Source organism: Centroberyx affinis, unplaced genomic scaffold (genome assembly GCF_046629955.1).
Source record: "Centroberyx affinis isolate AG114_WGS23_722 - 3 ecotype Tasmania unplaced genomic scaffold, CSIRO-AGI_Caff_v1 ptg006813l_1, whole genome shotgun sequence".
Lineage (NCBI taxonomy): Eukaryota > Metazoa > Chordata > Actinopteri > Beryciformes > Berycidae > Centroberyx > Centroberyx affinis.
Window position 1 is genome coordinate 30,371 of NW_027283456.1, and position 27,130 is coordinate 57,500.

The 27,130-nt window shown below is 45.3% G+C and overlaps 3 protein-coding genes across 4 annotated transcripts in view; 1 reads left to right on the forward strand and 2 right to left on the reverse strand.

Moving 5' to 3' along the window:
• The first annotated feature begins 273 nt into the window (after positions 1-273).
• Positions 274-6,926, forward strand: trmt13 (tRNA methyltransferase 13 homolog). 2 transcript variants are annotated; one of them, XM_071513183.1, is made up of 11 exons: positions 274-394; positions 1,057-1,103; positions 1,468-1,534; positions 1,847-1,900; positions 2,746-2,815; positions 3,283-3,389; positions 4,330-4,497; positions 4,603-4,675; positions 4,790-4,864; positions 5,499-6,267; positions 6,645-6,926. In XM_071513183.1, the coding sequence occupies exons 1-11, from the start codon at positions 284-286 to the stop codon at positions 6,874-6,876; spliced, it is 1,773 nt and encodes a 590-aa protein (XP_071369284.1). In that variant the 5' UTR covers positions 274-283; the 3' UTR covers positions 6,877-6,926. The 2 variants fall into 2 exon arrangements, with proteins under 2 accessions (XP_071369284.1, XP_071369285.1); XM_071513184.1 differs by lacking the exons at positions 2,746-2,815; positions 3,283-3,389.
• Positions 6,927-8,191: 1,265 nt separating this feature from the next.
• Positions 8,192-12,556, reverse strand: lrrc39 (leucine rich repeat containing 39). Its single transcript, XM_071513185.1, has 7 exons — positions 12,438-12,556; positions 11,704-11,809; positions 11,222-11,378; positions 10,964-11,100; positions 10,359-10,504; positions 9,037-9,189; positions 8,192-8,396 (listed from the first exon to the last, which is right to left on the reverse strand). Exons 1-7 carry the CDS (start codon positions 12,554-12,556, stop codon positions 8,192-8,194), a joined length of 1,023 nt encoding a protein of 340 aa, XP_071369286.1.
• Positions 12,557-14,263: 1,707 nt separating this feature from the next.
• Positions 14,264-27,130, reverse strand: part of dbt (dihydrolipoamide branched chain transacylase E2) — a 15,240-nt gene continuing 2,373 nt past the window's right edge. Inside the window, 11 exon segments of the mRNA XM_071513181.1 lie at positions 14,264-16,074; positions 16,077-16,167; positions 19,600-19,671; positions 20,492-20,683; positions 20,945-21,036; positions 21,176-21,328; positions 21,856-21,931; positions 21,934-22,077; positions 23,393-23,520; positions 23,978-24,159; positions 24,619-24,694. Coding sequence (XP_071369282.1) covers positions 16,001-16,074; positions 16,077-16,167; positions 19,600-19,671; positions 20,492-20,683; positions 20,945-21,036; positions 21,176-21,328; positions 21,856-21,931; positions 21,934-22,077; positions 23,393-23,520; positions 23,978-24,159; positions 24,619-24,694 — 1,280 coding nt within the window. The 3' untranslated portion in view covers positions 14,264-16,000.

The following is a 27,130-nucleotide window of genomic DNA, read 5'->3' on the forward strand; positions in this document are numbered from 1 at the left end:
CTGACGGTGCGTTCAAGTGCTTTTGTGGGAAATCAGGAAAGCACGGAGCCTTAGACAACAGCAGGTTTTTGCGGACCGGAAAGAGGAGAAAAGACTGAAAGTTTAAAAAGAGTCGAAACATACAACGACACGAATATCAATAAAAAGCCAAAGAAATACAATTAATAATAAAATACAACACGTTTCCCATCAATAAACTGCTTGTCCCTGCACTCTAAACGTCACATCTGGTTAGGTCAGGTTTACCACTTTCCCGCAGCACGTGAAGGCAGCAGGATCCAACATGGCGGCCCCGCTGCCTGGCCGGTGTGGTTTCTACCTCGAGAAGAAGAACCGTTTCTGTAAGATGGTCGTCGGGAAGGGGAAAGTGTTCTGCGGAGAACACGCCAACATGGTGAGTTCAGGTTCCGCAGCGACAACATGCTAAGAACATGCTAATGATGACGTGTGAGCAGGCAGAAACCGATCCCAGAGCGGCAGATCACGGTCTGATCCGCTTCAGAGCAGCTGGGAAATGAAACCATGTGAGGTTTAGAGGGAAAAATCACTATTTGGTGGAGCTGTTAACAACTCATAGACATCTGAAATGTGACCCGACTACACACTGCTTTTCTACACCACTGGTTTCATCTTTAACAATGTGTTGTATTTTAAAAGCTTGTTATATTTTCCATTGTGTCAAATCTCCATCTGAAAAGTAACTAAAGCTGTCACATAAATGTAGTGGAGGAGAAAGTACAAATTTTCCCTCTGAAATGTAGTGGAGTGGAAGTATAAAGTTTTTTAGTTTTAAGTTTAAACTTTATTAAAAGAAAGTGCTGCTGTAGCCGAACTGAAGAGCGGATCCTGCTGGTTCAGGGAAGCTCTGCAGGTCTTCTCTAACAGCTTCAGACTGCCACAGACCTGAATGGAGTTTGGTCTGAGAGGCTCTTCATCACAAGAGATTAAAAAACAACCAGGAGAGAAGATCTGAGACTGAACTGAGTGTGAACACATGGAGCTCAGGTCAAAGGTCAAAGGTCAAAGGTTCTAATGTGATGAACTTCCTGTTTGCAGGAGGAGGGGAACAGCCGGAGGATCGTCTGTCCGCTCGACCCAAAACAGTCAGTCAGACCGACAGGCTGCTTCTATTGATCGGCCATGATCAATGGGATTATTGACTGATCTGTTATTACCGGAATCCATTATCAGTGGGATGATTGCCAGTTTATTACTAATGGACTCATTCATATTTTATTGATTTATTAAGAGACAGTTGAAGGTTTTCATCTCAGTGAACAGCTGACTCATCAGTTTTCTCACCAGTCAGCACTCTCTGCTCTCAACAACTGATCAATAACACTGCAATAATAATAATAATCCTATTGGTAATACTCTCATTGATGATAGATCGATAATCGGATCGGTTATTCTGTTTTCTGTTTTTATTAAATCAATAAAAATGTAAACCTGCAGTTTGTCTCTCAGCACAGTGAGTGAAGACCGGCTGGAGAAACACCTGAAGAAGTGCAACAACAGACTGAAGCCCAGACCAGTGAGACAACTGACTGCCTGTCTGTCTGTCTGTCTCTCTCTCTGTCTGTCTGTCTCTCTGTCTGTCTGTCTGTCTCTCTGTCTGTCTGTCTGTCTGTCTGTCTGTCTGTCTCTCTGTCTGTCTGTCTCTCTCTCTGTCTGTCTCTCTGTCTGTCTGTCTCTCTGCCTGTCTGTCTCTCTGTCTGTCTGTCTCTCTGCCTGTCTGTCTCTCTGCCTGTCTGTCTGTCTGTCTGTCTCTCTGTCTGTCTGTCTCTCTGTCTGTCTGTCTCTCTGCCTGTCTGTCTCTCTCTAACAGAATCCTGTCTGTCTGCAGGTTTATTTTGTAGAAGACAGAAACGCAGGATCAGCTGAGGAAGACGAGGAGCAGGTGAGAAGCTCTGCTGCCATTTTAATATTAATAACAACAACAACAATAATATTGAAGACGTTCTGGTTGTTTTCACTCTGCTGCTTCTGTCTTGTTGGAAATGAAAAACAGTGAAAATGTTATTATATACATTTAGTTATTCTAGTTGTGAAATTCAGCAGGACGACGGTTCAGTCCTAACTGCTAACATGCTAACTGCTAACATGCTAACATGCTAACTGCTAACATGCTAACTGCTAACATGCTAAGCAGGTCCAGGGTCTGGCTGGAAGGTCTCTGTGTGTCTCAGACTCGCTGTGTCTCTCTCAGGTCGGTCAGAGCAGGTAAAAGTCAGTAAGTTTTTCTGAAGTAGGCTGTTGCACTTATTAAATATCCATCTGATCACATCCATACAGTCTGTGGCAGAAACAGACAGTGAGCAAAGAGAAGAGGAGTAATCTGGCTTTACTTTGTGAAAAAATCTGTTGAATTCCAATAAACCTCTGAAGCTGTGGTTAGCTACCGGTAACCTAGCAACAGTCACCAACAGAGCGCCGGCCAGAGTTTGACAAAATGCGAAGACCTTCCAGACACGACCCGAGCAGCTGAAGTTCCACATGACATCATCATCATCATCATCATCATCATCATCATCATCATCATCATCATCATCTTCTCTCCATCACACTGCAGACTGAACCTGCTCACACATTAACACACAACAGTTATCAGACAGGGAAACACATTCATTACTGTATACAGGAAACATAAAGCTGTGTGTGTGTGTGTGTGTGTGTGTGTGTGTGTGTGTGTGTGTGTGTGTGTGTGTGTGTGTGTGTGTGTGTGTGTGTGTGTGTGTGTTGCAGGTGTGTCTGTCTCAGCGCAGCAGGGCGGAGCTGCAGTCTCTGATCCTCAAACTGCAGACGGCTGTTGAAGGTGAAGCTTCACTTTCCCTCTTCTCCTTTAACATCACAGTGAGTGACAGGTGTAGTCACTTCCTGTAGGTGTAGTCACTTCCTGCAGGTGTAGTCACTTCCTGCAGGTGTAGTCACTTCCTGCAGGTGGAGCAGGAACTCTGCGGCAGCTGGAGATCAGGTTGTTAAAGTTCAGGTCTGTAAAGACAGGTTGTTGCAGAGTCTGCTGAACAGAAAGCAGGAAATCTTCTTCTTCTTTGTGACTTGTATAAGTCGAGCTCCGGTGTGTCTGCTCTGCTGTGTGAAGTGAGATCAGCTGATGAAGCTGAACCGCGTTCCACAGCTGATCCGCTTCAGTCCGGACCCGCAGCAGAGGATCGGTCCGTTCGGTCTGCCGGTCTGAGACGAGCGGAGGAACGGTCGGTCGGTGATGATGTGATGATGTCATGATGTGATGATGTCATGATGTGATGATGTCATGCTCTGCAGGACTGCAGACGGAGCTGCAGGACAGCGTTCTCTCTCATGAAGTTCTCCAGGAGGAACTCAACAATCCCAAGAACGGAGAATCTGCAACCAAACACCTGAAGCAGCAGGTACAACTGACTGACTGACTGACTGACTGACTGTTGACTGACTGACTGACTGACTGACTGACTGACTGACTGTTGACTGACTGACTGACTGTTGACTGACTGACTGACTGTTGACTGACTGACTGTTGACTGACTAACTGACTGTTGACTGACTGACTGACTGACTGACTGACTGACTGACTGTTGACTGACTGACTGTTGACTGACTAACTGACTGTTGACTGACTGACTGACTGACTGACTGACTGACTGACTGTTGACTGACTGACTGTTGACTGACTAACTGACTGTTGACTGACTGACTGACTGACTGACTGACTAACTGACTGTTGACTGACTGACTGACTGTTGACTGACTGACTGACTGACTGACTGACTGACTGACTGTTGACTGACTAACTGACTGTTGACTGACTGACTGACTGACTGACTGTTGACTGACTGACTGACTGACTGACTGACTGACTGACTGTTGACTGACTAACTGACTGACTGACTGACTGTTGACTGACTAACTGACTGTTGACTGACTGACTGACTGACTGACTGTTGACTGACTGACTGACTGACTGACTGACTGACTGACTGTTGACTGACTAACTGACTGACTGACTGACTGTTGACTGACTAACTGACTGTTGACTGACTGACTGACTGACTGACTGACTGACTGACTGTTGACTGACTAACTGACTGACTGACTGACTGTTGACTGACTAACTGACTGTTGACTGACTGACTGACTGACTGACTGTTGACTGACTGACTGACTGACTGACTGACTGACTGACTGACTGACTGACTGTTGACTGACTGACTGTTGACTGACTGACTTGACTGACTGACTCTCTCTCTCTCTCTCTCTCTCTCTCTCTCTCTCTCTCTCTCTCTCTCTCTGTCTGTCTGTCTGACCGCCTGCTGACCGCCTGTTTGTCCTCAGTCTTCTCTGTTGGGGAACCTGCAGCAGCTCCAGCTGTTGTCCGGCTCTCGGTGTTTCGTGGAGTTCGGAGCAGGAAAAGGGAAACTGTCCCACTGGATCCGGCAGGCGGTCCGGACCCGGTCCGACTGCCGCTTCCTGCTGGTGGAGAGATCCAGCACCCGCTTCAAGGCGAGACCGCATACAGTATACTGTCTATAGTGGATAAATCAATATTGTGGTTCGTGGTCTCAGTGACCCACACGGTGACGGTCTGGATTGTGGTTTGTGTCTCAGGTGGACGGGAAACACCAGGATGCTGAGGCTCGCTTTGAGCGTCTGCAGGTCGACATCCAGCATCTGGATCTGAGTGAGGAAACACCTCAAGATCTAAAATAAAATCAGTAAACTCTGTTCTGCTCAGTGAGACTCCAGCAGTCTGATCTGACTCTGACTCTGGATCTGGATCTGTTGTGTTCTGCAGGTCGAGTCCCTCTGCTCAGACAGAACAGGATCCCGGTCGTCGGAGTCGGGAAACATTTATGTGGAGCAGCGACAGGTAAGAGCTGTAAGCTAGCTGCTAGCTGCTAGCTGCTAGCTGCTAGCTGCTAGCTGCTAGCTCTTCTGGCTGGAGTTTGACTTCCTGTCAAACTCCAGCCAGAAGAGCGAGAAGCACTTGAAGAAGAGCCGGGCGTCCTGAACCGGTCCGATCCGGTCTGGTCCGGTTCAGGTTCAGATCCGGTCTGTCGTGTCTCATCCCTCCCGCTCTTCCCCAGAAATGCCATAAAAATAATATATAAAAGTGAAATACTTTAAGGACTCTTTGTTAGCAACACATGCAGCAACGCAACAGGCAACAGGCAATATATATATATATATATATATATATATATATATATACATATATATATATATATATATATATATATATATATATACACAGTACTGTGCAAAAGTCTCAGGCACCCAAGAGTTTTTATAAATTGTGTCTTAGATGTTTATTCATTGCAGCAGCACAGCAGTAGTAATAATAGGACCGATAATAATATGTATAATATAATAATAATAATAATAATAATATAATGCTGCGGTGCTGCAGTCTGACCTCAGGCTGCTGTTAGCATGTGGCTAAGCGTTAGCCTTCCTCCTGCTCTCTCCTCCTCCTCCTCCTGCAGTCTGTCCTCTGTCCTCAGATCTCGCTCTGCGCTGTTTGTTTGAGAGACGAGAAACCGGACAGGAAGCAGAACCGCCATGCAAACGCCCCAGACCGGGACCAGCAGAACCAGGACCGGCCGATCCAGAACCAGGAGCAGAACTAAGACCGGCTGATCCAGAACCAGAACCGAGACCGGCTGATCCAGAACCGGAACCGGAACCGACACCGGCCGATCCAGAACCAGGAGCGGCCGATCCAGACGCAGGACCGGCTCCGGGTCCGGAGGTGTGCGGCCTGGCGGTGGCGCTGTGCTGTCACCACCGCTGTGCGTGGCGTCACTACGTGGGGAAAGACTTCTTCCTGCAGAAAGGACTCGGAGCCGCCGAGTTCGCAGCTTTCTGCCGCATGTCCAGCTGGGCGACCTGCGGGCTGAGACCGGCCAATCGGGACGCTCCGCCTCAGGACCCGGCCGGTCGGGACCTGGAGCCTGAGGATCCGGCCGGTCGGGACCTGGAGCCTCAGGACCCGGCCGATCGGGACGCTCCGCCTCAGGACCCAGCCGGTCGGGACCTGGAGCCTCAGGACCCGGCCGATCGGGACGCTCCGCCTCAGGACCCGGCCGGTCGGGACCTGGAGCCTCAGGACCCGGCCGGTCGAGACCTGGAGCCTCAGGACCCGGCCGATCGAGACCTGGAGCCTCAGGACCCGGCCGATCGAGACCTGGAGCCTCAGGACCCGGCCGGTCGGACGGGGGACGGCGAAGAGCACGAGCCGGCAGAGGAAACGGAGCCGGACACCTTCAGCGGGTCGGTAGAGGATCCAGAGAACCGATCGATCAGCTGCAGCCTGTCAGTCAGCAGGCTGCAGGTTATTGATCAGCTGCAGCAGCGGAAAATAACCAATAAATAAATAAATAAATCCAGAAATAAAAACCAAATGAAGATTTTTACAGTTTTATTCAACTGAACATGAATTTCTAGAATATTTCTTCCAGTGAGATTGATGTGAATGTTTTGTTCCAACAAAAAAGTTCCACAGAAATAATGTTGAAATAGTTAAAAAGTCAGTGAGGTCTGAGCGAGTCCGGTCAGCTGATCAGAGGTCAGCTGATCAGACCGCTGCAGTGTGAGGTCATCACCACACCATGTGACTCGTTCATATATCCTAACTGTTTTCCCGGCAGCTTGGTCCCGGCGGAGCGGCGGCAGCTGATTGGTCGACTCTGCAAACTGCTGATCGACGGCGGCAGGCTGGACTTCCTGCGGAGGAAAGGCTTCACCGCCCGGCTGAGACGCTACGCGGGACCCCAGGTCACTCTGGAGAACGTGCTGCTCACCGCCGTGCCCTCTGACACACACACACACACACACACACACACACACACACACACACACACACTGACTGAAGAGCTCTGAGCTGACCTGACAGAAGAGTCTCTGTTCTCCCTCCAGACAAACTTCTCTTCCTTCTCTTCTTCCTCAAAGTTTTCTTTTGTCGTTTGTCTTTTTATTATCCGACTGAAAACCGACATGTTGAGATGTTTTGTTTTTAAAGGATTTTCAGATTTTCAGATTAAACTTCACTGTTGACACTTAAGACTTTTCTCTTCCATCTTCATCTTGTTTCAGTGATCTGATGCAACAGAGGCTGGACTCCTCTAAAACCCATTTATTAAGCACCAAGTTAGATTAACAAGTTAACCCTTAAATCATAATTATTAAATACTAAATAATGAGTCATTTTATTAACATGGTTAGTGTTTTGCCCTTAAACAGGAAGAGTAACAGAAGGATGAAGAGACGACACGCAGCTCTCTTCACTCGTCTGTATTCACATTTTAAGTCACATTTTATAACGGAAACAAAAAACATTTTTCCATACATTTTTCAAGCATGAACACACTCAGTCTCAGGACCACAGTTACCATGACAAGAGTATCTTTTTAACTTTATCTAAATTATTCAAATTATCGTTTTACCTAAGTTACAACATGAAATCTGAATAATATGATGTATCTTTAACTTTTAAACGTATCTATTTTTGCTGCCATATGAACTAGGCTCTTACAGAGATAATATAAACACTTTACCAGCTTATCAGCACAAATATGAATGTAACAGAAACTTAAATACAAACTGTGACAAGGTGAAGAGTCAGACTCTGGGACCATCAGGTCTCCAGCAGCTCATACATCGACAGTTAGCCTGAAACTTTCAACAATATATCAACAAAACATGTATCTTACTTTCATATAAACCAACGGTAACATGAGAAAAAGTATCACTAACGTGTTCATACAGTTATAGTGCTTTGTGGACAGTGATGACTTTAAACAGGAGAAGGATGAAGAGACACGCAGCTCTCCCTTCACTCATCTGTATGAAGTGAGGAAGAGGAGCGGCTCCCCCTACCGGAGCCCCGAGACATTACCAACAGATCGACGAACAATTAACCCTAACAGACAGGATCTGCATCACTGATCTGCATTCCTCTTTTTGTCACTGGCTGCAGTCTTAACACTGACCGGCACTAATATACATCTGAAACCAAGAATGAAATTTCATGTACTGAAAATAGAATACTGTAATAACTAATAAGACAAGAATGAAATTAGTTTTTCAAATGTAATACTTCTGTCTGAAAATGAATTATTCTTATCAGTCACATACTAGGCTACTCGTCACAGTTACAGTGAAGTTCCCTTCAGACAGTGGAAGTGCGTCTAGCGGCTCACACACATGTTGAGGCTCGCTTCCTGGCTTCCTGGATGTAAGTTAGCATGAACTCCCGTCCGAACAGCTCTCTGTCGTCTTCATCCTCTTCCTCACCCTCACCCTCAGCCTCAGCCTCTTCCTCTTCCTCAGCCTCAGCCTTCGTCTTCCTGGCTGGCAGTTCCACGTCCAGCGTCAGAGGATTTTCCCGAAAATTCACAAACCTGTTCCAGCAAAAGGAAAAGACCAGTTCTGTCTCAGAAACTAAAGCCTGTAAGAGCAGCAGAGTGAATAAACATGTGTGACAGACGTGTTCATATCAGGGCTGAACAATTAATCTAAATTTTATCGAAATCTCAATATGGCCTGCTGCCATTTTCAAATCACAGGAGGTGCAATATTTGTTAAAGGTGAAATGTGTCAAAATATCATTTTAAAGTAAATATTGTGGTGCTGCAGAGATGTCCTGGCCTACACATCATATTCTACAGACTGAAGAAAACATCTTTGTTTGGTACAGATCCCCGCAAAAATCACACCATAATCATTCTAATGCGTTTTTCAATGAAAATGAGAATAATGATGTAAAAATTATCATTCCCTCTAATATCGCGAATCATATCGCAAATGCAATATCAGTCAAAATAATCGCAATTAGATATTTTTTCAAAATCGTTCAGCCCTAGTTCATATATCACTTCAATATCCACATTAAGGAGAATCTAGTTTCTATCTCAGTTCCATCAGCTTGACATTAATATCACATATTCACATATTCTGAAGGAAGAAAGCTCCTGTGATTTTGGCAGAACTTGGATCAGCGATGCTCTCCGCTGCGTCGGCCCGGAGCAGGAAGTCACTGACCTGAGGCTGGTCATGCCCTCCATGAGCGGCGGGATGTCCCGCAGCCTGTTGCTGCTCAGGACCAGCGTCTCCAGACCGGACATCCGGCTGATGTTCTCTGGAAGTTTCTCCAGCTGGTTCCTCTGCAGCCACAGAGTGTGAAGCTTCTCCATCCTGCAGGTGGAGAAGCTGCTTCAGGTTCGGTCACATGACAGTCAGGTTCGGTCACATGACAGTCAGGTTCGGTCACATGTCAGGTTCGGTCACATGACAGTCAGGTTCGGTCACATGACAGTCAGGTTCGGTCACATGACAGGTTCGGTCACATGACAGTCAGGTTCGGTCACATGACAGTCAGGTTCGGTCACATGTCAGGTTCGGTCACATGACAGTCAGGTTCGGTCACATGACAGTGGAGAGAGCTGCTGCCTGCTCCCTGTCCAGCTCAGGCTCAGGTTACTGAACTGAAGCAGATTCCAACATGAAGATTCCAACTGGCTCCAAAACCATCTGCCTGTCTCCAGTAGACAGACAGAGAGGATTTTGTTGTTTTTTATTTTATTTTATTGTTGGGTGAGGCGAGCGATGGGACAGACCGGACCGATCCAGGTCCCGTCTGTCTCAGTCCTCGGTCCTGTCTCAGTCCTCGGTGCTGTCTCAGTCCCTGTCTCAGTCCTCGCTCCTGTCTCAGTCCCTGTCTCAGTCCTCGGTCCTGTCTCAGTCCCTGTCTCAGTCCTCGGTGCTGTCTCAGTCCCTGTCTCAGTCCTCGCTCCTGTCTCAGTCCCTGTCTCAGTCCTCGGTCCCGTCTCAGTCCTCGGTTCCGTCTCAGTCCTCGGTCCGTCTCAGTCCTCGGTCCCGTCTCAGTCCTCAGTCCCGTCTCAGTCCTCGGTCCTGTCTCAGTCCCTGTCTCAGTCCTCGGTGCTGTCTCAGTCCCTGTCTCAGTCCTCGCTCCTGTCTCAGTCCCTGTCTCAGTCCTCGGTCCTGTCTCAGTCCTCGGTTCCGTCTCAGTCCTCGGTCCGTCTCAGTCCTCGGTCCCGTCTCAGTCCTCAGTCCCGTCTCAGTCCTCGGTCCTGTCTCAGTCCCTGTCTCAGTCCTCGCTCCTGTCTCAGTCCCTGTCTCAGTCCTCGGTCCTGTCTCAGTCCTCGGTCCCGTCTCAGTCCTCGGTCCCGTCTCAGTCCTCGGTCCCGTCTCAGTCCTCGGTCCCTGTCTCAGTCCTCGGTCCCTGTCTCAGTCCTCGGTCCTGTCTCAGTCCTCGGTCCCGTCTCAGTCCTCGGTCCCTGTCTCAGTCCTCGGTCCCGTCTCAGTCCTCGGTCCCGTCTCAGTCCTCGGTCCTGTCTCAGTACCTGTGGATGTCCTCAGGTAAACTCTGCAGCTGGTTCCCTCCCATGTCGAGCCACTGCAGCTCCGGCAGGCGGAGCAGAGCGTCCGGCACCGAGACGAACGAGTTCAGAGACAAATCCAGCTGCTGCAGCTTCTTCAGCCCACTGAGCTGAGGACAGAGAGAACCAGATCAGACTCCAGACCTGACTCCACATCAGACTCCAGATCTGGAGTCAGACTCCAGATCTGACTCCAGATCTGACTCTGACTGCAGATCTGACTCCAGATCTGACTCCAGATCAGACTCTGACTCCAGATCTGACTCCAGATCAGACTCCTCACTGTAACTTCATATCATATCTTTTCAAATCTGTGATTTTTTTAAGTTTTAAGATTTGCTAAAAATTGAAATCTCTTCATTATAGAGAACAAATGTAGTTTCTGCATCACCTTGTTTATGATGATGAATAAACAGCTGAGGGAAAGTCATCAGATCCAAACCCAAGGCCCAAAACATCTGTAAACTGTTGCTGGGTGCTGTGCTGGTTCCTGCTTCAGTTCCTTTATTCAGTTATATTTAATTAAAAGAATCTAGAACAGTAAAGAGCGACAGGAACAGCGGTTCTACCTGGACAGGAAGCTGGCTGAGGTTCCGGTTCATGGCCAGCTCCAGTCTCTCCAGGTTCTCGCAGCTTCCCAGCTCCTCAGGAACCGTCTGGAGCCGGTTGTAGCTGAGCAGCAGCTCTCTGAGCCGGGTCAGCTTCCCTGAGCCACACAGAGACCGGACAGGGTGAGGAAACTAGATCATGAAACTAGATCATGAAAACCCATCTGGGTGAAAACTAGACGCTGACTCGGCAGAACGGTTCCTGTGGCGTTCACTGACCGATCTGCGGGGGAATGTGGGTGATGGCGTTGCGGGACAGATCCAGCACCAGCAGGTTCTGGAAGCTGGAGATGAACTGAGGGATTTCCTGCAGTCCGGTCCGGTGGATCTGCCACTCCTGAACCTGATTGAGCTGGACCAGAGGGCTGGGCAGGGTCTGGGTTAGATTACATTAGATTAGACTAGACTAGATTATATTAGATTAGACCAGACTAGATTAAACTAGATTAGACTAGGCTAGATTAGATTAGACTAGATTTGACTAGATTAGATTAGGCTAGATTAGACTAGATTATATTAGATTAGATTAGACTAGACCAGACTAGATTAAACTAGATTGGACTAGATTAGATTAGACTAGACTAGATTAAACTAGATTAGACTAGACTAGACTAGACTAGATTTGACTAGATTAGATTAGACTAGATTAGATTATGGTGTTTCTGACAGAGGCTCTCCTTCCTGTCCAGACAGGAAGTTACCTTCCAGTCTTCCTGCTGGATCCTGAAGACCAGCCGTCCGTCTTCCATCTGCAGCTTCTGCTTCAGCCGAGTCAGAACGACACGCTGCTCCCAGTCATGACACAGTCTGAACACAGAAATATACTAATATACTAAAATATATAATACAGTACTAAACATCTGAGGTCATATATACTGTCCCACTGAAATAATATAAACCATATTATATACTGCATCTGACCAAATACATGAAACATTACCTGGAAATCTGCTTCTAACCTGCAGGATTACTGTAATACCACTGTACTGATGTATTATAATACTGTATATTAAGAGAGAGGAGAGGAGGAAGAAGAGGAGGGGGAGGAAGAGGAGGAGGCTGAAGAGCAGGAGGAGGAGGAGGAGGATGAAGAGGAGGATGAAGAGCAGGAGGAAGAAAAGGAAGAGGAGGAGGCTGAAGAGCAGGAGGAAGAAAAGGAAGAGGAGGAGGCTGAAGAGCAGGAGGAAGAAAAGGAAGAGGAGGAGGAAGAAAAGGAAGAGGAGGAGGCTGAAGAGCAGGAGGAAGAAAAGGAAGAGGAGGAGGCTGAAGAGCAGGAGGAAGAAAAGGAAGAGGAGGAGGAAGAAAAGGAAGAGGAAGAGGCTGAAGAGCAGGAGGAAGAGGAGGAGGATGAAGAAAAGGAAGAGGAGGAGGATGAAGAGCAGGATGAAGAGGTGGAGGAAGAGGAGTAGTAGTCAGTCGTCTCATCAGGCCTCACCTCCCCCCCCCCCCCCTCGGCGCTCTGCTCCTTCTCTGCTCCTCCTGACTCCTCCTGATCCTGGTCTCCCACAGAGCCTTGATGGAGCCGACCGAGCCGCACAGCGCCACGCCGGCCATGGTGACCGCTTCCTGTCAGCTGACCGCCGCTTCCTGTCAGCTGACCGCCGCTTCCTGAAACCAGACCACTTCCCTCACCTGCAGGCAGAGAGAGAATAGAGATCATGACAGAGAGTTTTCCCAGTGGAGAAAAAGTGAGTCTCCTCTTCCTCTAAACCCAGCCTGTCTCTCTGCTGCAGTGCATGCTGGTCTCTCACATGCTCCTGCAGTGCATGCTGGTCTCTCTCCTGCTCCTGTGGTGGAGAAACTGGTCTCTCTCCTCTTCTCTGATGGATCTCTCCCTGTATGATTGTTGAACGTCTCTTGGTGCAAAATGGCGGCTCTAGAAAGAAGCCCTCGCTCTTTGATCCTGAGGGACTGACACCAGAACCTGAACACTCCTGGTTCCAGATTTCCACCTTTCTCCAGATTTTGTCAAGCGATTCAGAGATGAAGGAGTGAAAGTCAGTCTGGACTTCAGGTCAGAACTGAACAGCTGTCTTCCACTTTTTGATCCTCTTTTATTTTTTCCCATAGAAATGAACGGCAGAGTGAACGGTGTCTACTTCTGGTTTCTAATGGAATAAACTGTTGAACTCCAGAAACTTTCTAGTCCGGCTCTCTTCTCACCGTCATCCCACTAACTTCAGTTAGCTAGCCGCTAGCTGTGCCCATTGTTTTCAATGTAGAATGCTAACAATGCTAATTGTTCCAGTTCTCATGAAATCATGACAATCTGCCATGATTTCTCCTTTTAACACACACACACACACACACACACACACACACACACACAGACTTCTCTCATAACATTATTTATTAATCTTTTTCATACCGAGTCCTTTTGAAGTCCTTCTGATTTTACAAGCTGGGTCACTATACTCTACAACACAAACCAGTTCAGTTAAAACTTTTACCGTCCTGTCACAGAACTTAGCAGTTTGCTATTGTGGTACTGTAGTAGTACTGTAGTAGTAGTACTGCAGTAGTACTGTAGTAGTAGTAGTGCAGCAGTACTCACCAGCCGTCAGCAGCCGTCCTCCATGCTGCGTCTCTCCGTCTCTCTGTGTTGAAATCTGACCTGAGGCCTGCCGGCTAAATTTATCCGGAGAACAGAGGAGTCACATGACCTCCGTCCGCCTCAGCGGTGCACACTGGGAAACTTTATCCCACTTTCTGTTTTGAGTTTTCACACAGTGCAAAGTGTTGAGATGCTCAGATGTTTTTCCATGTGGATTCAGAGCTTGAGCTGATTGGTCACCGCTGAACTTTAATTTGGACGAACCAAAGTCTGGACCAGAGCAGCTTTAACTCAACACTCCCTTTGTGTTTGCGATGTGTTTCTACAGGATCTGCTGCTGGGACGTTCTTCTTGGTTTTTTGGGACGACGGCTCCGTCTGTCCTTCATGATCAATATCTCAGATATCACCGATTGGATTTTGATGAAACTTCAGGGAACGATGCGTCTCATCGCTTCGTTCTGCCATTTTAAAACTTATAGTAATTGGCCTACGGGGGGGGGCGCTACAGCGCTTGTTTACTTGCTGCTGATTGGCCCACAGGGGGACGACATGTTTACTGTTGACTTGTAAATAAAATAACAGCCGACTGACAGAAACCGGTTTGTTCCTCTGGCAGCAACATGAAGATGCTCCGTTCAGGATCCAGAGAAACTAAATGAAACATCTGGAGTTTGTGAAGAACAGGTTTGCAGCAGACAGCTTGTGCACTTCAACTTTATTAAAGTTATTTTCCAGAGTCCAAATTCAGAAGTTCAGACGCTGGAGGTTTGAATAGATCTACACATTCCCAAAATACAAAACCCAACAGTGTTTCACCCTTCACTTTACATTTGCCTTTAAAAATAATACATGAAGCAAGAAAAGCATTTCCAACACTCTAGACAGACGACACGCATGTAACATACAGGCTGATCTAACAACACACATGTAACATACAGGCTGATCTAACAACACGCATGTAACATACAGGCTGATCTAACATGTGCTCTGTTTACCCAGCAGCCTTTAGGAGAGATTCACCATGAGAATACAGACATGAGGAGAGTTGACTGACTGAAGAGCTGATCTGAGGTCCAGTCGAGTCGAGTCATGTCGCCCATTTTAACAATTCACATGTTCTTCCTGTTTCCCGGCACAGTTCAGAGTCTGAGAAGCTGCATGACTCTTTCCTAAGATAGAAACTGGAGAACTGAGCCTTTAATCTGTGATGTCACTGGGATGTAAAGTCAGGAGCTCCACTGACAATGAATGGGCGCTGGAGGAACAGCTGTGAGTTCTTAAAATGGGCGGCGTTCCCCCTTAATCTGGAGAGGGAGGGCTGTGTGTGTGTGTGTGTGTGTGTGTGTGTGGTGGTGGTGGTGGTGGGGGGGGGCACAGACCAGCAGCCATACTGGTTTTAACTCAACTGGTTCAGGTAGTTCAGACCAGCGTTGAAATACATGATGGTTGTTCTGAACGAGACGAACGATGACAAACAGAAATTGTACAGGAGGTGGGGGGGCGGGGTTTAATCTGTGACATCACACTGACGGACAGCTGAATCAGAATCAGAAGGTGCTTATTGGAGGTTCAAAGACAACAAGGAAGACATTATGGGACCGGACCGACACTCTGAAACAGACCAGAACACTGCAGCAGGAGCCGACCGACAGCATGAACCAGCCAGGATCAGATCAGCTGTTGAATAATGATGATTTCCTCAATGAATGAATGAATCAGTTAAATTGTGGATGAGTCATCACTTCTGTACAGACTCACAGAGTTAAAACTCTTAGATCTGTTCTGATATCATCTGTTTATTAACTGATCTGCTCCAGTCTGATCTGATGCAGTTTATGTATTTATTATAGAATTGATCAATACCACACTGGTTGTCTATGGGAAGACCTGAACTGATTCTAATGAGCCATTTTGATCAGATTCCACATTATGTACAGTATGCATTCATGTTTTATTATTATCATCATCATCATTATCAAGGTTTCAATGGAGAGTTTTAGTGTCCCATGATGCTCTAAATGTTTCAGAATCTGTTCCATCCTGTCAAGAAGAAAACTCTGGAGGAAACACTAAATACTTATTTCTAGTTATTTGGATTTTTTTACTATGAAAATGGTGAAATTTAAAGATATTGAATATCAGCAGCTTCAATCCAAACATATCAGTAACGTCTTGAAACCCCGGCTCTGATCAGTGGAACCCTCGAACATGTTAACTTAACAAAGCTGAGCTAACGCTAAGCTACAGCTAACAGCTAATGCTCCTCTGCAGGCAGCTGATGTGTTTTGTTGTCAGGAGGTTCGGCGCTCAGACTCATCGCTCAAAGGCAACAGGAAGTGACGACAAGCGAAGGCCTCAAACAGAAAGACAGAAGAAGAAATAGGAGCGGGTCAGTTAGTGTGGAGTCTGGAAGGGGGGGTCAGGGGGGGTCGGGGTTCAGGTTCACTTGAGGTCCAGCACCATGCAGGCCGGGTTCTCCAGGTATTCCCTCCACAGGTTGGAGAAGCGACACATGTGGCTCCGTCGATGATGCGGTGATCTGCAGACCAGCTGACCTTCATGATGTGAGCTTTGACCAGCTCACCGGCCGAGTCGAACCGTGGCAGAACCTGAGCAGGAACCGGAAGTACAGGGACAGGAAGTACACAGTCATGTGACGATATTCAACACCACACTTCTGTTAATGTCAGTGAGACATTGACAGAAAGCAGCCAAATACAGCACATCGATTCCCTATCTTCTCCTCTTTACTGCAGAATTAGTTTCTGTAATAAAGCTGCAATAAGCGATTTTCTGACCAGTAGAGGGCAACAGAAACCAACAACACATTTGTAAATAATGCACAGCAAAGCTGCTGGACTACGGAGGCCCCAACAGACAAGCCTAGCTAAGGACCGTGCATAAATGCTAACAGCTAAGCTAACTGCACCTACTGAGAAGTCTCACCGGTTACCAGTCTCACTTTGACACAGATCTTTCTCCTGCTGAAGGTTACATGTCCCACAATGACAAGTGAAGAGGCAGGTAGCAAGTTTACTAGTTTAACAATTTTACTACTTTAACAAGTTTATGTTTACTACTTTAACATGTTTACTAGTTTAACAACAAGTTTACTAGTTTAACAAGTTCACTAGTTTAACAGCAGGTTTACTAGTTTAACAAGTTCACTAGTTTAACAGCATGTTTAGTAGTTTAACAAGTTCACTAGTTTAACAAGTTTACTAGTTTAACACAAGTTTACTACTTTAACAAGTTTACTAGTTTAACAGCACGTTTACTAGTTTAACAGCACGTTTACTAGTTTAACAAGTTTACTAGTTTAACAAGTGTACTACTTTAACAAGTTCACTAGTTTAACAGCACGTTTACTAGTTTAACAACAAGTTCACTAGTTTAACAAGTTTACTAGTTTAACAACAAGTTTACTAATTTAACAAGTTTACTTGTTTAACAAGTTTACTAATTTAACAAATTTACTAGTTTAACAAGTTAATTAATTTAATAAGTTTACCAGTTTAACAAGTTCACTAGTTTAACAACAAGTTTACTACTTTAAGAAGTTTACTACTTGAACAACAAGTATACTAGTTTAACAAGTTTACTAGTTTAACAAGTTCACTAGTTTAACAAGTTTAATAGTTTAACAACAAGTTCACTAGTTTAACAAGTTTGCTAGTTTAACAGGTTCACTAGTTTAACAAGTTTACTAGTTCAACAAGTTTACTGCTTTAACAAGTTTAAAGGATAAGGCTGGTGTTTTTAATGCATTTCTTACCGTCAACAAATCCTATGAAAATAACAAAATCAGCAATGATTTGCCTACAAGTCTCGTCCATGTACGTTTACTAGTTTAACAAGTTCACTAGTTTAACAGCACGTTTACTAGTTTAACAACAAGTTTACTAGTTTAACAAGTTTACTAATTTAACAAGTTTACCAGTTCAACAAATTCACTAGTTTAACAAGTTTACTAGTTTAACACAAGTTTACTACTTTAACAAGTTTACTAATTTAACACATTTACTAGTTAAACAACAAGTTTATTAGTTTAACAACAAGTTTACTAGTTTAACAAGTTTACTAATTTAACAAATTTACTAGTTTAACAAGTTTACTACTTTAAGAAGTTTACTACTTTAACAAGTTTACTTGTTTAAGAAGTTTACCAATTTAACACATTTACTAGTTTAACAACAAGTTTACTAGTTTAACAAGTTTATTAGTTTAACAAGTTTACTAGTTTAACAACAGGTTTACTAGTTTGACAAGTTCACTAATTTAACAAGTTTACCAGTTCAACAAATTCACTAGTTTACTACTTTAACAAGTTTACTAATTTAACACATTTACTAGTTTAACAAGTTTACTAGTTTAACAAGTTTACTAATTTACTAACTAATTAACAAATTTACTAGTTTAACAACAAGTTTACTACTTAAGAAGTTTAGTACTTTAACAACAAGTATACTAGTTTAACAACAAGTTTACTAGTTTAACAAGTTTACTAATTTAACAAAGTTTACTAGTTTAACAACAAGTTTACTACTTTAAGAAGTTTAGTACTTTAACAACAAGTATACTAGTTTAACAACAAGTTTACTACTTTAAGAAGTTAGTACTTTAACAAGTATACTAGTTTAACAAGTTCACTAGTTTAACAACAAGTTCACTAGTTTAAAAAGTTTGCTAGTTTAACAAGTTCACTAGTTTAACAAGTTTACTAGTTTAACAACAAGTTCACTAGTTTAACAACAAGTTTACTAGTTTAACAAGGTTACTGCTTTAACAAGTTAGGATAAGGCTGGTGTTTTTTAATGCATTTCTTACCGTCAACAAATCCTATGAAAATAACAAAATCAGCAATGATTTTGTTTTGCCTACAAGTCTTGTCCATGTAGCCGGTGCCCAATGCAGCCATGTCTCAATAGCCATAGAACTCCATTGTATTAAAAAAATGATTAAAAACCCGTCACAGAGCCATGCTGCTGCTCTGCAGCATATTTCATCATTGCAATGCACCGGGCCAGTCGACTTTTTCCTCAAACAACTTAATAAGCCGGCCGTAAACACGTTTGCGATCTCAGGAAAGTAGTTCCGTATCACCGAAAATAGTCCCTGGCGTAATGAAGAGTTCCCATTTGAATTTGATTTGGTAATACTACACAGCCTGACTTTTCGTGGTAACAGTTAGCGATTTTTAAAATTTAAACTACGCCTTTGGAGCTGTATTTAAAGGGTTTTTAGCTTACAATTGGAGCCAATGACTTCCGGGTTGAAGGCTAAAAACAGTACGTGGGAAGTCAGAAAGTAACGGGAGTAGAGCAAACGCATTGTTTTTTTTCAAAGATTTATTTTTGGCATTTTATGCTTTATTGGACAGAAATAGTGAGAGAGAGACAGGAAGGTGTGGGAGAGACAGCAAGGGGAGGACATGCAGCAAAGGACCGCGGGCCAGATTTGAACCCGGGTCGCTGCGGGAAGGACTGAGCCTTATGGTACGTGCTCTACTCGGTGAGCCACCGGGGCACCCCAAACGCATTGTTGATGTTGTTATTTTTCATAGGATTTGTTGACAATAAGAAATGCATTAAAAACACCAGCATTATCCTTTAACTCGCTCACTTTATCGATTCCTCCATTAAGAGAATTTTTTTCAAGAATGGGAGGGGGAGAGTGCCACTTCTAAATGACGAGGGAGGAGACAAGCTAGTTTTAACAAATGAAAAGCTCCTGGAGGGAACGGGAGGAGCTTCGTTCAGGAGCGGAATTTGACAACAAGCTTTAGAAAAAAGGTGAAAACAGCAACACAGCTGGATATTGATTTATATCATTATGTCTAGCACACATTAGCTTCAGATTGGTTAGAAGGTCTGATATCACTTATTGCAGGTTTCATATTTTGTTCGGTTTAGGGTTAGGTTTAGGGTAATCATAATTAATTCCAATACAAATTGTGTCAGTTCCAATCTGTCTGTGAATATTGTGGGAATAACTGGTCGGAGGAAATGTAGTGCAGATGTGTGAGAGAACCTTGAACCAACCTGGATTTTGCCCAGAGCTCCGATTGCGACTTCAGGAGGAAGAATCACTGGCTTTGCATACGTTCCTCCAATCTGTTTCACATCACAAAATAAAATGTAAGTAAAATCACTTACTCATTTTAGCAGCAGTTATGTCAATTTTAAGTGACAAATTCTGAATTAGTTGGTACATACAGTGACCACAGCAGGTCATTGTCTGTCTGCTGATAGTGATGTAGTTTGAAAGTGATGTAGTTAATAGTGATGTGGTTTGATAGCGATGTAGTTTGAATAGTGATGGAGTTAATAGTGATGTGGTTGATAGTGATGTAGGTGATAGTGATGTAGCTGATAGTGATGTCGTTTGATAGTGATGTAGCTGATAGTGATGAAGTTGATAGTGATGTAGTTTGATAGTGATGTAGCTGATAGTGATGTAGCTGATGGTGATGTAGTTTGATAGTGATGTAGCTGATAGTGATGTAGTTTGACAGTGATGTAGCTGATAGTGATGTAGCTGATAGTGATGTAGTTATAGTGTAGTTGGATAGTGATGTAAGTTTGATAGTGATGTAGCTGATAGTGATGTAGTTTGATAGTGATGTAGTTTGATAGTGATGTAGCTGATAGTGATGTAGTTTGATAGTGATGTAGTTTGATAGTGATGTGTAGCTGATAGTGATGTAGCTGATAGTGGTGTAGCTGATAGTGATGTAGTTTGATAGTGATGTAGCTGATAGTGATGTAGCTGATGGTGATGTAGTTTGATAGTGATGTAGCTGATAGTGGTGTAGTTTGATAGTGATGTAGTTTGTGTACAGTATAGAGGAGTGATGCGTCTCATCCTGACTGTCTGCAGCACTGTAGTAAAAAACAAACACTGTTGGACCGGCTGTGGCTGGATTTTCCTCACCGATCCGATGTTGGACAGGGTGAAGGTTCCTCCGGTGAGCTCGGCGGTGCCCAGCTGGCCGCCGGCTCCCAGCGCCTGCAGGCGGTTCAGCTCCACGGCGATGTCGAACACACTGAGCAGCTGAACGTTCTTGACGTTGGGAACCAGCAGACCCTGGCTGGTGTCCATGGCCAGGCCGATGTTGTGAGACGCCTGCGTCGAACACAGAGTTAACTTCACCAAACAGGAGGTTTCACCACCAGCCACACACTGCTGAAGGTTTGGCAGTCAACTTTATCTGAGTCTATTCTATTCTAAACATCTGAGGTGCAGCTAGATATGGAAAAACACAAATTTCAAACACTGCAAACGTGAAACTTTCTACCATAATCCATGTCACACAGTTGTGAATTGGAACCAGAAAATCCTTTCATTAGATCCGTTATACATCCAAAAACCTCCAGCCTGTCTCACCTTGTAGGTGATGTTCTGACAACCTTCATCCACCGAAGCGTTGAGGATCGGAAACTGGAGAAGGCCGAGGAGGCAGCCTGAGCCAATCAGAGCACGGCGTTAACACCAACATCAACCGTTCAACCAATCATTAACACTAATTAACCATTACTCATTAACCAACAGTAACTCTTGTTCCAGTCTATATGTATCAGTGGAAGGTAGACTGGCTCAGTTACCTTGATGAAGAAAGCATGAAGCTGAGTTTGACGCCGCGGCTCTGGCTCACAGATTTAAGCTCCGCCCTCAGCGCCACCAGGCGGCTCAGGTCCACCTCATCACAGTAACCGAAGTGAGGGATCTTCAGCGCCGCCGTCATCGTCCTCACCATGGCTTTATGAATCCTGGAGGAACAACAGGTAAACAAAACCTAATAAACTTTATTTCTGTAGCAGCCGCCTACAAGGAGGTTCAGTGCTTTAGAAGAAGACAAAAAAACAGAGTAAAATGTAAAAGAGGAGAAATAAGAAACAAAACAAAAAAAAAACCCATAAAATTTAAATTAAATGAAACAATCCATAACAGTAAGTGTGGTAAGTGAAGAAGTGAACAGATATGAAATGTGGTTTAGATGAAATAAAGCCAACAGAGAGTCACCTACCGAGAACACACACACACACACACACACACACACACACACACACACACACACACACACACACACACACACACACACACACACACACACACACACACACACACTCTCCTCCTATGACTTGTCTTTCTGGATAAGGTTTATATTAAATCATTATATGGATTGTATTCTGTCAGGTTCAGTCTTGTTTCATCTGGATCATTTCATTCCTTTGTGATTTTAAATCTCACTGCACCTCTTCTGTTTGTCATAATGTGTTAATAAAGTTGTGGTTGACCTGTGAGCGGCTGGGTCAGGTCCTTGCCGGTGAAAACAGGTTTGGGCGCGGCGGGCGGCGGCACGCGGGCCGGCGGGCGGCGGGAGCCGGAGGCGGAGGCCGGATCTCCTGGAACGGAGCGGGAGGCAAGATGGCTCCCGTCTGCCTGGACAGGAAGTTGAGGATGTCTTCCTTCAGGATCCGCCCGTCTCTCCCGGTTCCAACCACCTCACTCAGCTTGATCTGAAAGGTCAGAGGTCAGAGGAGCCAATCGTCAATACAGCTTCCGATAACTTCCTGACACAGTTTCTGTTGACCGTCAGAGGACACGTCACCATGGAAACCAGGTCTACGTCACCAGGGCATGGAAACAGAGTTGGTCTCCGTCACCATGGGAAACAGGGTCAGTCTCCGTCACCATGGAAACAGAGTCAGTCTCCGTCACCATGGAAACAGGGTCAGTCTCCGTCACCATGGAAACAGAGTCAGTCTCCGTCACCATGGAAACAGGGTCAGTCTCCGTCACCATGGAAACAGAGTCAGCCTCCGTCACCATGGAAACAGAGTCGGTCTCCGTAGAGTCAGTCTCTGTCACCATGGAAACAAGAGTCAGTCTCCGTCACCATGGAAACAGGGTCAGTCTCCGTCACCATGGAAACAGAGTCAGTCTCCGTCACCATGGAAACAGGGTCAGTCTCCGTCACCATGGAAACAGGGTCAGTCTCCGTCACCATGGAAACAGAGTCAGCCTCCGTCACCATGGAAACAGAGTCGGTCTCCGTAGAGTCAGTCTCTGTCACCATGGAAACAAGAGTCAGTCTCCGTCACCATGGAAACAGAGTCAGTCTCCGTCACCATGGAAACAGAGTCAGTCTCTGTCACCATGGAAACAAGAGTCAGTCTCCGTCACCATGGAACAGAGTCAGTCCCCGTCACCATGGAAACAGGGTCGGTCTCCGTAGAGTCAGTCTCCGTCACCATGGAAACAGAGTCAGTCTCCGTCACCATGGAAACAGAGTCAGTCTCCGTCACCATGGAAACAGGGTCAGTCTCCGTCACCATGGAAACAGGGTCAGTCTCCGTCACCATGGAAACAGGGTCAGTCTCCGTCACCATGGAAACAGGGTCAGTCTCCGTCACCATGGAAACAGAGTCAGCCTCCGTCACCATGGAAACAGAGTCGGTCTCCGTAGAGTCAGTCTCTGTCACCATGGAAACAAGAGTCAGTCTCCGTCACCATGGAAACAGAGTCAGTCTCCGTCACCATGGAAACAGAGTCGGTCTCTGTCACCATGGAAACAAGAGTCAGTCTCCGTCACCATGGAAACAGAGTCAGTCTCCGTCACCATGGAAACAGAGTCAGTCTCTGTCACCATGGAAACAAGAGTCAGTCTCCGTCACCATGGAAACAGAGTCAGTCCCCGTCACCATGGAAACAGGGTCGGTCTCCGTAGAGTCAGTCTCCGTCACCATGGAAACAGAGTCAGTCTCCGTCACCATGGAAACAGAGTCAGTCTCCGTCACCATGGAAACAGAGTTAGCCTCAGCAGCAGCTTACGTTGTTCTCCATGGCGAGGCGGCGCACGGCGGGCGTGGCCTGAGTCTTATGACCTTTGATCTCCTGGTGGGTGTGTTCATCATGAGCCATCGCTGGAGTCTCCACCACATCCTCCTCCTGGGTCAGCTCTGCACACACACACACACACACACACACACAATTAGTGGAGTCAAAGGAGTGAGGGGAGGGAGGAGAGGAGGGAGGAGGGGAGAGAGGAGAGGAGGGAGGAGGGGAGAGAGGAGGGAGGAGAGGAGAGAGGAGGGAGGAGAGGAGGAAGGACAGGAGGGAGGAGGGGAGGGAGGGAGGCGGCGAGAGAGGAGGGAGGAGAGGAGAGAGGAGAGGAGGGAGGAGGGGAGAGAGGAGAGGAGGGAAGAGGGGAGAGAGGAGGGAGGGGAGGAGGAAGGACAGGAGGGAGGAGGGGAGGGAGGAGGGGAGGGAGGGAGGGGGAGAGAGGAGGGAGGAGAGGAGGGAGGAGGGGAGAGAGGAGGGGAGAGACAGGAAGTCATCAGATCTGAAGCAGCGAGCAGGAGCCCGGACCGGACCCGGTTCTGTTCCTACCCGGACCGGACTCGGTTCTGTTCCTACCTGGACTGGACTCGGTCTCGATGTCCACCAGCGGTTTTCCCACCAGTGCCGTGGCGTCCACATCATAGTGAAGCTTCCGGATCACGCCGTCGTAGCGGCTGGTGATCGTCACCGAGGCTTTGTCACTCTGAACCTCACAGATGCTGTCGAACTGAGACACTCTGTCTCCTTCCTTCACGTACCTGCACACACACACACACACACACACACACACACACACACACACACCACACACACACACACACACACACAGCACACACACACACAGGCCGGGAACGCCGGGAACGCTCACTCAGTTTCCCACAAGTATGTACCGATATGATTTATTATTATTACTATTAGTTTCAGTGGAGAGTTTTAGTGTCCCTTGATGCTCTAAATGTTTCAGAGGCTTTTCCACCCTGATGAGAAGAACATTCAAGAAGAATATCTGAATATTAATTTTTGATCAAATTTAAAGATATTGAATATTGGTACAAAATATGAACTAACAGCAGCTTCAAACCAAAAATATAGTATCAGTCTTCAGAAACTCATATGAGTGGAAGCCTCAGTTTGTTCTGTTCTACAGTAACATGGTTGATATGGTTTACATAGTTTACATAATTCAAATGGTTTATATGGTTTCCATGGTCACCTACCATTCCTTGACCGTCACCTCCATGATGCCTTCTCCAATATCTGACAGCTTGAACTGGAGGATCGGCCCATAGCTGACTGCAGGAGACAGAGCAGAAGAAGAAGAAATAAATCATCAATTCTGAATAAAACGAAGCAGAGAGCAGGAAATAAACTGCAGCTGAACCAGGAAACACTAACACTAACATTAACACTAACACTAACACTAACACTAACATTAACACTAACACTAACACTAACACTAACATTAACATTAACATTAACATTAACACTAACACTAACACTAACACTAACACTAACACTAACACTAACACTAACATTAACATTAACATTAACATTAACACTAACACTAACACTAACACTAACACTAACATTAACATTAACACTAACACTAACACTAACATTAACACTAACACTAACACTAACACTAACACTAACACTAACACTAACACTAACACTAACACTAACACTAACATTAACACTAACACTAACACTAACACTAACACTAACACTAACATTAACACTAACACAAACACTAACATTAACACTAACATTAACACTAACATTAACACTAACACTAACACTAACACTAACACTAACATTAACACTAACACTAACATTAACACTAACACTAACACTAACATTAACACTAACACTAACATTAACACTAACATTAACATTAACACTAACACTAACACTAACACTAACATTAACACTAACACAAACACTAACATTAACACTAACATTAACACTACCATTAACACTAACATTAACACTACCATTAACACTAACACTAACATTAACACTAACATTAACATTAACAAGATCAAGTTTAATACGAAGGGGAAAAGCTGATGGAGGATCTGGAGAAACTGTTGAGAAAATAGTAAAATATTTAGTTTGAATAGTTTCTATGATGAAAACATAATGGAGCTGTGTTTCTGAATACCTGAAACTGAACTGACCAGTTCTGAACAGTGTGTGTGTGTGTGTGTGTGTGTGTGTGTGTGTGTGTCAGAGAGACAGATGAAATGTTTCCGCCTCAGTTTACAGTCAGCTGAAATCTTTTTAAGCTCCATCAGAGACTTAATAAACACTGAAAGGTTGAAGCTGAAATATTCACTGAAACAAAAACGTGAATTACAGCTGTTATAAAAGGTAAAAACCTTAAAATACATGAATTCAGATGAATGATGCAAAAATGAAAAAACAAAACAAAACATGGAATTTGGGTGAAATTAAAGATTAGAAATGTCTGACCAGCGGATATAAAATATCTATAACCTGAAGCTCTTCTCTCTGGAGGAACAGAGAGTGAATCTGAAGTGTATGAAGTGTGACAGAGTGACAGACAGAGTGAGACAGAGAAAGACACAGTGACAGACAAAGTGAGACAGAGTGAGAGACAGAGTGACAGAGTGAGACAGAATGACAGACAGTGAGACAGTGTAAGACAGAGTGACAGACAGAATGAGACAGTGTAAGACAGAGTGAGACAGAGTGACAGACAGAGTGAGAGTGACAGATAGCATTGGACAGAGTGAGAGACAGAGTGAGACAGACAGAGTGACAGAGTGAGACAGAGTGACAGACAGAGTGTGACAGACAGAGTGAGACAGAGTGACAGACAGAGTGAGAGTGACAGATAGCATTGGACAGAGTGAGAGACAGAGTGAGACAGAGTGACAGACAGAGTGTGACAGACAGAGTGACAGAGTGAGACAGAGTGACAGACAGAGTGTGACAGAGTGACAGAGTGAGACAGTGTAAGACAGACAGCGTGAGACAGAGTGAGAGACAGAGTGAGACAGAGTGACAGACAGTGAGACACACAGTGAGACAGAGTGAAACAGACAGAGTAAGACAGAGTGAGAGTGACAGACAGCATGAGACAGAGTGAGAGACAGACAGAGTGAGAGAGTGAGAGTGACAGATAGGATTGGACAGAGTGAGTGACAGATAGCATTGACAGAGTGAGAGACAGAGTGAGACAGCGTGAGAGACAGAGTGAGAGTGACAGATAGCATTGGACAGAGTGAGAGACAGAGTGAGACAGCGTGAGACAGAGTGAGAGTGACAGCATTGGACAGGGTGAGACAGAGTGACAGACAGGGTGAGACAAAGTGAAAGTGACAGACAGCATGAGACAGAGTGAGAAACAGACAGAGTGAGACAGAGTGAGAGTAACAGATAGCATTGGACAGAGTGAGACAGACTGAGACAGAGTGAAACAGAGTGACAGAGTGAGACAGAATGACAGAGTGAAACAGAGTGACAGACAGAGTGAGAGTGACAGACAGCATTGGACAGGGTGAGAGACAGAGTGAGACACAGTGAGAGACAAAGTGAGACAGAGAGAGACAGAGTGAGACAGTGGCAGAGTGAAACAGAGTGACAGAGTGAGACAGAATGACAGAGTGAAACAGAGTGCCAGACAGAGACAGACAGAGAGTGAAAGACAGAGAGTGAGAGTGACAGACAGCATGAGACAGAGTGAGAGACAGAGTGAGACAG